General features: G+C 37.4%; 1 protein-coding gene across 13 annotated transcripts in view; it reads left to right on the top strand.

The window, feature by feature from the left end:
• The window catches only part of CCDC171 (coiled-coil domain containing 171), a 273,713-nt gene that overhangs the window by 245,862 nt on the left and 15,090 nt on the right, over positions 1 to 12,761 (top strand). For 12 of the 13 annotated variants that reach the window (XM_078384938.1, XM_020797528.3, XM_072992079.2 and 9 more), the window contains one exon: positions 3,520 to 3,672. In XM_078384938.1, coding sequence (XP_078241064.1) covers positions 3,520 to 3,672 — 153 coding nt within the window. Of the gene's footprint in view, positions 1 to 3,519; positions 3,673 to 4,412; positions 6,625 to 12,761 lie in introns of those variants that run through there. The other variant, XM_072992084.2, reaches the window with a different exon arrangement.

Raw genomic sequence — 12,761 nt, 5'->3', positions numbered from 1 at the left:
ATACTATGCAGTGCATCTGGAAAAATCAATGCTTGTGATTTTTCTGGATGTGGAAAAGGCATTTGATAACCTGAATTGGAATTTTATGACACAGCAATTAGAAGTGATGGAAATGGGGAAAAGATTTATTAGGTCAATAAAGACTATATATACTAAACAAAAAGCTAAAATCAAAATTAATGGAGACTTTACAAAAGATATTCAAATACAGAAAGGTATAAGACAGGGCTGACCATTATCCCCATTAATATTTATACTTTCATTGGAAGTCCTTTATGAGCAAATTAGGGCTAACAAAAACAAGAGGGCTAAAAAGAAGAGAAGAATGATATTTCATTTAATGCTTCTGTTAGAACATCCATCTCCACCACTTCCAGTATCTTTTCTATCAGTTCCTCCAGAAACTGTACCTCTTCTTTCTTTCTTCCAATATTTTCCATATAGTATCATTTATCTCTAAGAGTAGTTTATCAAACATCACTTGTTCTTCATAGAAACCCATTATTTTGTCTTTTGCATACTTCTAGTCTTGTTGTAATCTTGTCCACCAATCTAAAGAGATTTTTTGCTACTCTAACTACTCTCTAGTCTTTAACGTCCCTTCTTTCTCACGCGAATCTCTGTATCTTACCAGTTTTGTTGAGTCCATTAAATTAGGTTGTGTAAATGCTTCTAATTGTGACACCTGGAATTTTATTATATATTTGTTTTTGGATCTTATTTCAAGTCCACAACAAAGACTTTCTTATATGGTTATTGAAGACTTTATATTCTAGCTTTTTGATACCACATAAAGGCATGATATCCTAGGTTAAGGTCATGCCCCTCCAATTTAAGTAGTCTCTCGTCCAGAGTAATCCATTCTTTAATCCATACCAATACACAAGCCCTATAATAAATTTCCCAGTCCAGAAGACCAAAACCCACCCTTTAGAGTCTTGTAATGCCTTCATTTTGATCCTCATGTTTTTTTGCCTGCCAAACAAATTTCGTTCTTTTTCTACTGAATTCCTGTGAAAGTGTTTGCTTTAACAACTGGTATCTAAAAAGAAAGATCACTTTAAGTAACACATTCATTTTAATTACTGCTATTCTTCCCATCAATTAAAATTGTAGCTTATCCCATTTTTCCAAGTCTCTCTGTATCTCCTTAAAAAGTTTTATATAATTATCTTTTATCAGTGTACTTGTTTTGTTTGTTATTTGAATTCCCAAATATTTGATTCTTTTTTCCTCTTGGAAACCCATTGTGTTTGTCAGTTTCTGTTCAGATATTCTTGCCTAAAAGTTTTGCTTTCTGTCGATTCACTTTCATTCCCACCATTTCCCCAACGTTTATTAATGTTTCCAGCCATTCATCAATAGATTTACCAGGTTCTTTCAAAATAAAAACCAAACCATCCGCAAATGCCTGTAATTTATATTTTTAAAGGTCTTAAAAAATGGAAATGCTTTTATAACTAGATACAAAATATGGACTGGAGAGTACTGTATAGATAAAAGAAGTATGAGAAGGTCCAAAGGAATGGAGAGAGTTCTAAAGATAGATAGTTGGGTGAAATTGTTAGAGTGTTTATCTGTGTGATTTCCCTTTTTAACATAACTAAGTACAGTGGTACCTCAATTTACGAATGCCTCGGTTAATGTAATTTTCAGTTTATGAATGCCTCGGTTTATGCATTTCTTTTCAATACAAAGCAAGTTTCCCCTGTTTACCATGTTTTAAAAGTTGATGTGTGATGTTTTAAAAGTTGAAGTTCGATGTTTGAAATGTAATTGCTTGCTTAATTATGTTCCTGTACAGTATTTATGCCTTTAAACTGCACTTTATAAAGAGTTTTGAACAGTTAAAAGACTTTTTTGGACTTTTTTCTGACCTCCGGAATGGATTAATTGGTTTTCAATATGTTCCTATGGGAAACCACATTTCGGTTTATCAATTTTTCGCAATACGAAACGTCCCAGAGAACACATTAAATTCGTAAACTGAGGTATCACTGTAAATGGATGTAAGAATACCCTTTTGCTCTTTGAAATTTTACCCTTCCCCCACTTTTATTCCTTCCTTATTCCCTTGTACCCTTGTACCCAACCCTTACTCTGATTGAAAATGAATAAAAGCCTTTTTAAAAAGAACTTGGATGGCACTCCACACACAAACATTTTTATGCTGCCTTTGCAGGTGATCCAGTATCACACCTACATATTTTACAGATTATGTGCATGGTAAATCCTCATGTCTCATAGTTGTAGTTAAGGATGAGGAAGTGCAGAGCTATTATTCTTGCCATGTGGGAAACTTACTCTTTTTTTATCAGTCAGCCACTTCTCACCCAAACACAAAGCAATTATCAGGGATTTTTTCAACAAGTGCGAATGATAGTAAGAACAAGAGGGGATCCTGTAGACCTTCTTGACTGCCACCATTGGTGTGGTCAACATTCAGGCTGTCCTTTGCTATGTGAAGCTTGACATCGTTTTTCTTGCTGGCAATGTGGGCACAATATTTTGCTGCAATATTCGGCCATTTTCTAGCTTGTTTAATAATGGGTACAGAAGGAAAATATCCCACATTCATAAACTGGAGTTCTTTTTGAAGAATTGAATATATTCTTACACATGCTTCTTCTAGTGTATCAACCTGAACATTCTCAAATATTGAGTTATTTTATATGACAAAAATCTGGCTACAGAAAACTTTCTTGCCTGCCTCCTTCCTTCCTTCCTTCCTTCCTTCCTTCCTTCCTTCCTTCCTTCCTTCCTTCCTTCCTTCCTTCCTTCTCAATGAAGAAATCTTTGTCAGCCTTAATCTTGATCTCACATTTGGAAAATCTGTATAAGTCACATCAGCGGGAAGCTATAACTTAAAAAATGTGATTAACCAGTTGTAAAGAAGTCTAAAAATTCCAACAGTGTTATACTATTTAGGTCAGATATTAAGTTATCAGAGCTGACAAATCATTTATACTATCTTGTGCAATCCACTTTATTATTGGTCTGATCAACATTACACAGCTGGGACATTCCTTTACTATATACCTGAGCAAAATTATTTTCCCAGCTATATTGTAATCAGATTGTTTACTTTCAGAGGTCTGTACCTTTCTTTTGTTTCATGCCAAATTAAGTCTGATTCTTTTTACAGGTGAGTGGGGAGAATTAACCACTCCATTCATTTCTAAAATTGTTCATATTTACTTTTGCTATTCTTGTTTTGGCAGAATGAAATTAGCTGTGGTGTGGGTTTAAGTAGAGTCCAAGTTGCTCTGTTTACTCATCAGAATGCTTTTCAAATACTGTACTAGAAATTTAAAATCTTGCTATATTGATAAAAACATATAGAAATTGATATATTTTAAGAAATAAGTACTGATGTTCTGTTTTAGAAAACATTTCAATATATTTCAGTGTTTGTACACAATAAATAGTAGGATGGTGTGTTTTTAGAAACCAGTGCTTTGGCATAGACTTGATATAGCATTTATAGGCAATAGTGATTATTTTTACTTTTATTTTCAGGCTATGATTGTAAGCTTTATGGAGGTCTACCAGCTTGTGAGCTCCAGGGTTGCAACACTAGAAAGAGAAATAACTTCCCATAAGCAACATATCTCAGCTCTGAAATCAGAACTCCAAACAGCCTGCCTTCGTGAAAGTGAAACCTTGTGCTCTGTAAGTGTCTGTTTTTCTCCCACATTCATTTTAAATTTTTTTCTTGGGGTTGATCCCTGCCAACATAACTGTGATTGCAAACATTCCATTTGCTTACATATCTTTTAGGAATAATATATTTATTACGTAGGTGAGTTAGATGCAATATATTCTGTTATGGGTGACTTTGTGATGAGCTTCAAGCAAATGAAAATGATCACTGTGCCCATAAATATTTCTGTAGCAGACGTGGGGCAGGAGGTAACTCTGAATTAGTTGATCATTTTCTGTCTTGTATATGAAAATATGTGTAGGATTGCCAAAACATAAACATAGAACTATCTCCCTTTTGACAGAGAGGACACCTTTTAGACAGTGGAACTGAACAGGCATGTTATTTTTTATAAAATAATACTGTTAGCTAGGTGTTTTAATCACACTGGCAGTTAGAATTTTTTTTTCTATACACCACTTTTTTGTGGCAGTGTGTTCCCTTTTAGTGAGATGGGGATTGTTTACATATTTATTTTGTACTAAAAGGTTAAATCCAGTTTTAACACTCTTTGAAATAATTATTCCCTATAAATAAAATTGGGCACATTTAAAGCTAATAAAGCAATTTTGTGCAGTTTTGCTAAGGGATTTTTTTTTGTACTATGAACAGCTGTATGTGGATAGACATACATTGTCATGTGGCTGAATAGGTCTGATCTGAAATAAAAAATGTGTAGATAATTGCACATCCTTTTGTTTTCTCATAGCAGCGTCACTTGAGTGAATCCACTTATGAAAATGCAGGATTGGGAACAGTCTGGCAGACTGTATGTGTATATATCTGATTTTTGTATGGTTTTCAAACAAGTATTGAAAATCCATTTATGTACAGCACATCGGAGACCACAGTATTTTATCAGAAAGATAAAGCAGCATTGTCCTTAAAGCAGCCATATTTACACCATCATGCAGAGACTGGGGCATCCATTTAAACCGCTGAATTTTCATGCTCAAGATTTGTAGTAGTATGAACAGAGGTGAAAAATTGTTTGTTTGTCTGTCTGTCTGTTTAATTTTTATACTGCCCATCTGACTGAAGGCCACTCTGGGTGTTTATAACATAGTAACCTTTTTCTTTTTAAAGTTTCTGAGGTCGACCAGGTTTTTAAAAAGTACATTTGCTTTTTATCTTTATAAGCTTACTATTAAGTAGATTTCTTCTCACTGACTTCTGTGTTTGTTATTACTTTTTGTCCCTTTTTTATTGGCTTGATTAAAGAATGACAATTCAAAGAGTGACAATAAAATATAATCAACTTTTTAAGTTAGTGTGCGTTGCTCTCAGTATCTTAAGATAGATTGCTTGAAAAACATTGTCTTAGTTTTGTTAACTTTAGCTACATGATTCAATGGATAACTAGGCTCCAATGCAAGCTCAAGATCAGTGGCTGCATTTGGTCATAATTTGACATGTGAGTCTCTCACCTTGTTCTTGCATTTTTTTTTCTCCTTGCTAGATGAGATTATGAGAGTTTTGTGCATTTCTGGAGTTTTTTTGGGGGGGAGGGGACTATGTAGTGGGGTTGCACATAAACCTTACTTTTCTTTTCTGCTAATGAAAAGAGCATTGATCTTTTCAGTGATGCACAAGCAAAAAATTGCCCTGCAGCTAACCACTAATGATAACTTGATTTTAAAAAGCATCATTTTCTACTGAGGGTGAGAACATTTATGAATATTTCTTGTATCCTTAGTCTTAACTTTGTTCAAAGTTATAAACAATGTGAATACAAACATAAATGAAGCCAGAGTTCTAAGTGCTAACTATTCAAAGCTCTGTTCCCAGGTGAGTGTCTCTGTCAAGGCAGCTGTAAATTTACCATATCTTTAGAAGACGCTCTCCCTCATGTAGTGAAAAATGCCCTTTCTTTATAGAATGAGATTTTCTTCACCTACATATCTTGCATGTAGCATGCTTTTTTCAGCTTTATGATATGATTGTTAGTAGATAAAATAGATATGGTTGTTAAAAGATAACCACAAGCTTAATTTGAAGATCTAATTGCTGGGGCATACCTTCTGGAGAAATCCTATTGTAAGAAGGAAAATGGGGTAACAGTAAGAAATATGCAATCCCTCTTAACATCTGGTTTGGGACTCATTTTTTCATGTGTTTTACTTATCTTTTAAAACTTACAAACGGTGTGTCAAATTTATGAAAAAAATTGCTAATTTAGAAATGTTTTGTGCAACCCTCGCCCAAAAATTAAAAACTCCAGTCCTATTTTATTTTATTTTGTCATATTCATAGGCTTCCTTTCTCCTGATCAGTGGACCCAAGGTGACTCACACTATTAAAAAGAATAGAATTAAAAACATAATAAATTATACATTAAAAACAATTAAACTGTAAAACTGATTAAAACACATTAAATGATTAAAAACATGTAGAATATTAAAAACTATGGTTGTTGTGGGTTTTCCGGGCTGTGTGTCCCAATCAACTGTGCCTGTGTTGGCAATGGGACTGAAGGGAGAGCCTCCTCTGGTTATGTCCTTATGATTACCCTGAAAAATATTGAAATCACAACTCCCTATTTCCTTATAAGTCTTGTATAAATCAGATTATTTGGCTTTAGCATCACTAATATTCACTGATACTGTTTTTGATTTATCGCTTTCAAATATGCTGGTACTGTATTGGTATTCACAGATTATTGGTTCAGATAAGTAGTGTTATACCTATCCAGTGTGTGGGCTTTCATGATTCACTGACTCACGGGATGCTGACACTTTACAGCATTTTCACATGATCCTTTGCATTTGTTGCAAAGTTATAAGCTTGAGGCACCCCAATTATAAGAATCGGGAATCCAGTAGCATCAAAAAATGCAGACTTTTCTTTCTTTCTTTCTTTCTTTCTTTCTTTCTTTCTTTCTTTCTTTCTTTCTTTCTTTCTTTCTTTCTTTCTTTCTTTCTTTCTTTCTTTCTTTCTTTCTTTCTTTCTTTCTTTCTTTGTTACACTTATATAGCAGACTGATTAGCGCTGGCACTACTCTAGGCCATTTACATCCAAAGTAACATAAGCATAAAATAAATCACATATATTTTTTTAAATAGACCACACATATACAGAAACACAACAGCAATCAACTAATAAATCACAAAAGAACCAAAACAATGACAAACAGAAGTAATCAAAGTGATCAGTCTAAGACATTAAGAGAGGCTGCTTTCAAAGACTTTGGTAAATAGCCTTGTTTTGAGCATCCTCTTAAAGGCTCAGAGGAGGCCTGATGCAACTCTACCAGGAGCACATTTCAGAAGGATGGGGTCACTACTGAGAAGGCCTCGTTTCTAGTAGATGACTTCCTGACCTTCCTCAGTGTGGCAGCCCCGAGGAGCATGATTCACCCATGTGCACGCACTCCAGCGTGCCCGTGCAAGTGCTGTGCCGCCATTTGCCCATGCACATGAGTGCTTCTGCACCCGCACAAGCACTGCACTGCCATTTGTGCATGCACACAAGTGTTCTCTCGTTTGTGTGTGAGAGAGCGTGCACTTGTTCACTCATGTGCATGAGTGCAGAGGTGCCCCACCTTCCCCACTTTCCCACAGGGTGAAAAAGGTTGGGGACCCCTGCCCAAGAGTGATAGCTCTGAGTGACAAACTTGCTTCAACCCCCTCTGAGCCTTTTATCCTTCCAGGTTTCGTATGTACCATGAGGAATGAAAAATGTTAAAGCAATGTTTCTCTGGCTTACAGACCAATAATTGACTTCCTCTCCATCAGTTCCTTAGGCATGCAGTGTAAGCAGCCCCGTATCTCCAAGAAGATTTATGGGGGTGCCGGAAATTGGGACGAGTACGAAAACCAGACAAACCTCTAACTGCTGAGCAGAGCCAATTGAAACTCAGCCAGGTTCTGTCTAAATTTTCTTCCTCAGAGGCCAATCTCCTTATTAAGAAAGCAACACAGACATAACCATGAGATATACTCAGAATGATTTGGCTCTGAAAGTTTGGTAGCAAACCCACGTGGCCAATTAGACATTCAGCTAGTCTGTTCAAGAAACAATGCTTCTAGATAGAAATCAATCATTACTGTTTTATTAAAAAGAATTGCTTTAGAAAAGAATTCAGTTGATAGTAAAATAGTTTAGTAGGTACATTTTCATTCAAGACCAACGGAACACTCCACTCCCCCCACTCCAGCTGAAAAAATAAAGAAATGAAACTATGCTAACTAATATAAAGGATAACATATTCCATCTCACGTGTCTTGAGTCTTCAAAGGCTGATGCTAGATGAAAACCAGTCCATTATGGGAAAAGCACGTGTCTGCCCCTTTCTCAGGCAAACTCCATCTTTTTTTTTCTCCTTCTCCTCACCCTTCTTCTTCCCAGAATGCCTCCTGGGTCTTGTTGTCCCGCCTAACTTTCTCATGGAGCTTCAGTTGTTTTCATACTTTGTGGCAGAATTATTTTGACTACGAAACTCTCTGCTCTCTACTCAGCTTAGCAACGAGATAACCAGAGAGCGAAGCTTCTCTGAAACAGCATGTAAAACTTTCCTACTACAGAACAGACTTTAAATCAAAATGGATGCTATTGGGACAATCTTAGGACTACATATCCCATTCTAATACACATAAAAACACAAATCATCACATGCAGGGCCTGGAGTTACTGTCCCTGGAGAAATCAGTGTCGAGATCCCAACCGACAGGCTAGCTTCCAGTTCCAAGTATAATGCAGAGGTCTGTTACTCAGGCCTCTGGTTTTGCTGTGCTGCATCTGGCTAGCCCTTCTTCCATGGCCAAGTGGTTGCTTGTAGCTGGGATTATGACTGACACTATGCTTCCATGCATTGCACTCCCATTTGTTTTCATAGCAAAGACATCTTTCTTGCTTTGGAGTGTTTAGATAAGTCTCACTTGCTTTTACACAACTAAGGCTTCACCTGTGACTATGAAGAAAAGGACCCCCTGAACTCGTGCTTCATGGCTAAAGCAGCATGCTGCCATTGTTCATACTCAAGTGGGCATGTGTTGCATATAGAGATGGGCACATAGAGATGCCAATTTGGTGGTTTGTGTCTGTTCATTTTTTTTTTTTTTTTTTTTTACAAACAAGTGTATGGCACTTCACAGCCCCACCATCTCTGGCAGGTACCTACTCAAAGGGTTTTCTGGTTGTACATATTTGCAAATACCCAAGAAGGAAGAGAGCTGCATATTGGTGAGGTTTTTGAATAGTACAGAGAATGGCCACCTGGCTGCAGAGTTGTGCAAATGTATTGCATGTTGAAAGGAATTCCCAGTAATTACCCAGTTCTTTAGAATGTAGATTGATTGAGAAATAAGAAGTGAGAAGAAATAGAAAGAATTAGGAGAAGGACAGAAAGAAAGAACCTGAGACGGTGGGGGTCACTTGGATACAGAGGAGGTGGAAGCTTGCTTAAGGTCAAGATGACAGTTTCAGATAAAATGGAGTGGTGGGAAAGAATAATGAACCTCAGGAGAGGATGGCTACAAGTGAGATAACAGCTGGAGAAAGAGTTGGGCTGTCATCCTACCACTACAAATACCAAGAGTTGTTGCTTTTGGATGCATATGTAAACTGATGTTGTAATCCAAGCAATATTTTTGTCATTAATGCTTTTATGTGGGTTTTGTGTGTGATATTTTATTTGTTTTAATGCTGTGTCATTGTGATGAAATACCACATGCAGAGGCAGTGAGTGGAATAGAGATGATATGATTCAGTGAACTTCCAGCCAGACAGTATAGAATAGTCTGAGAATTGTCAAACCATTCTAAAGCATAAATCTTGGGAATTTTCCAGATAATTTGAGACATAGTAAATATATTAGTTATTCAGTTGTTAAAGGGACTCTGACACATTTCTTGCAGACAGTTCTTTGGTGAAAGAACACTGTATTTTTCCATCTCTGAAATGGCCACACACAATGCCGGGGGGGGGGGGGGAGGATAGAAAAAATGAAATCAGAAGAAGCTAGAAATCTGCTTCCAAGTCTGAAAAAGGGAAAAGTAGTTCAGCAGTGCTGAAACGTACAAGAAGGTATTTAGATTGCTAACTACCACTCCTGGGGGCTTCCAAGAACTGCAGGACAGCTGGAAAAGGTCTGGGGCACCAAAAAGAGCTTTGGCCAGTTGCACTTTGCCCACCTCAGCTACAGAGTACATGCTGTGGATACGTATGGGCAATAGCTGTGTTATCAATGGTAATTAACTCCATCTTTCTCTTGCCAGTTCTCTGTTGAGAACTGTTTTGAAGGGTTTATGAGCTGCAGCTCAATGGTAGAATACATGCTTTGTGTGCAAGACACCCTATGTTCAGTCTAAGTATAGCTGCAGAACACCCCAGTCTAAAAATCTGGAAATTTGCTGCTAGTCATTGTAGGCCAGTGGCTGTCAACCAGTGGTTTACATACCAGAGGTGGAACAGAGAAGTAGAGTAATTTGGACACAGGATATTTTATAACAATTACTAAGAATTTATTCTTCCTCAGTCCTTAAAAGTTCCCAGTCTTCAAAGCATTTGCAATCTTATCTGTACATTAACAGCCAGCTCGAAAAAAATGCAGCCAACTAGTAGCAATGAATTTATTCAAAATTTATTTCTTTTTTAAAAAATTATATACTATTATTCTAAAAAACAAAAACTCTCAATGCTATTTTGGGGGAGAAACCAAAAACACCCATGGCAGTAACAAAGAACATTAAAAGCAGTCAGTAAAATAATCAGGAAGACAACTAGGGAAGCACATGAGTCTTTAATATATGGTGGAAACACCCACACTAGGAGCTACTTGATTGATACCATTTTTTTTAATACAGTAGTGCCTCGACTTACAAACATAATTGGTTTGGGAACTCCGGTCGTAACTAGAAATGGTCGTAAGTTGAAGCACCATTTCCCTTAGGAATGCATTGAAATGCAAATAATCCATTCCGGCCAAAGAAAAAAAATCACAAAAAAATCACTGCAAGACCCATCAGGAATGCAAAAAAAAAACAAAGCAGAAAGCAAGCAGATCGTGCAAGACCCATCAGAAATTGGGGGGGGGGGGGACACCAAAAAGCAAAAAAACCCTGCAAGACCATTGGAAATGGGGAAAAAAAACCAAAAAGCAAGGAAACCCCCCAAGACCCATTAGAAATGGATGGAAAAAACCAAAAAGCAAGGAAATCCCCCCAAGACCCATTGGAAATGGGGGGAACCCAAAAAAACAAACCCCCCAAGACCCATCGGAAATGGGAAAAACAAACAACCCCCCAAGACCCATCACAGCACAGAAACAACCCCCACAGCCCAAAACCATGCTACAAACCCCACAGTTTTTAAAAAGCAGAAAGCAGCACCTTACCTTGCCAGGCAGTCCAAAGCCTCTTCCGATTACACTCACTCTAACCGTTGGGGCGAAAGAGCTACAAAGAAGCAGCCTCTTCGCCTACCAATGGTTAACAATTTGTATTTCCCACCTTTTTCCCCTGCCTTTTTATGTTTATAACTGGAAGCTCTGGTCGCAAGTTGAAGCAAACTTTTGTGGCCGGAGCTGTTCGTAACTCAAAATGGTTGTAAGTCGGGACGTTCGTAAGTTGAGGCACCACGGTATACCCCTGTTTATGTGTCATAAATGGTTCCACCAGAGCTTCTTTTGTTTTTTGGTTGTTTCCTCTTGAAAGAGCTCAGAAACAGAATGAGCTAGAAAGGGTGAAAATAGCATGGATACTACTGATTTCCTAACATAAAGACTGAACTTAGTGTCAATTCCTTTCAAAATCAATTCCTCAAGTGCTTGCTTTGTTTATCACAAAACATCTCTGAGAGAGAGAATTTGGGCAATAGGAGAGAAGCAAGATTGCACTAACATGACAGTGGGACTCATACATTTTTAACCTTGTGGAGGCCAAATACATTTGCTAGTTTCAAAATGTTCTTCTTCGTGATCTCCGTGATTCACAGATGACCACTTAAAGAACCACAATTACAGGTAAGTAACCTGTATTTTTTCTGCAGATATGCTGATATAGATCCAGATAATTGCAAGAGGAATTCATCCTTTCCAGTAGGTTCTCCTGCCTCTGCTTTTTGGCTGCAATCTGGTCTTCCCAAATCTGGTGTCCTCCAGGTATGCTGGATTATGATTCATCTCATGATCTCTAGGGATGTCTAATCCAGCAAAACTAGGGGGACACTAAGTTGAAGAAGACTTGCAAGCTTAAAAAGCTGCTCCCAAAGATTGGGAGCATCTAGAATGGAACACGGTGGGCCTGCCTCTAGAGAAGGGCAATCTCTGTTGTGCCTCCTCTTGTCAAAAGTGCCTTGCATTTGTTCAACCTTTTTGGCAATAAAGTTATTTAAAGTTATTTATTTATGCTATAAATCAGTGGTTCCCAACCTTTGGTCTCCAGATGTTCTTGGGCTAAAACTCCCAGAAGTCTTCACCACTAGCTGTGCTGGCCAGGATATCTGGAAGTTTTAATCCAGGAACATCTGGGGACCCAAGGTTGGGAACCACTGCTATAAACCATATGACCTATTAGGATGATGTGTTAAAACCAGAAGAGGGGAATCTGACAACATATATGCCCCCCCTTTTCGTGTAAGGAATGTTTCCTTTTCTATATAAAGCCTTTTTGATATTCAGTATATGCTAGGTATGTGAACTTTTACCTTGTCAAGTTATTGTAACATATTTGAACATTATAGTAATTTGATTAAAATGTTGCCTAGAAGGCAAAAGAATGACTTAATCGAATCCAGATGCAATTAAAATGCAGAACTAAACATAATCAGACCCCAGTGACTATGGCCTTCCTATTCATAGCTATACAGTGGCCCCAGAGGTTGAAAGTTTATGCTAAAGTTACCAAATGCAGACGTTCCACAGCAACTCCAAAGTGAGAAAACAATTCAATCATTAAAAGAAAAGGGAAAAAATACACCTTCAACAGAATTCAATGATAGCAAGCAATAACCAGCTTCTAGGTCTCTCCCATTAGCAGGTGGTAAGGTGCGTTCAACACTTTATGTGTGCTAGTTGAAGAGCAGCACTCAGCAGCAGCCCTCTTATATAAATATCGAGATG

Source organism: Pogona vitticeps, chromosome 2, assembly GCF_051106095.1.
Source record: "Pogona vitticeps strain Pit_001003342236 chromosome 2, PviZW2.1, whole genome shotgun sequence".
NCBI classification, from domain to species: domain Eukaryota; kingdom Metazoa; phylum Chordata; class Lepidosauria; order Squamata; family Agamidae; genus Pogona; species Pogona vitticeps.
The sequence above is the reverse complement of the archived record's forward strand: the minus strand, read 5'-3'. Positions and strand labels throughout refer to the sequence as shown.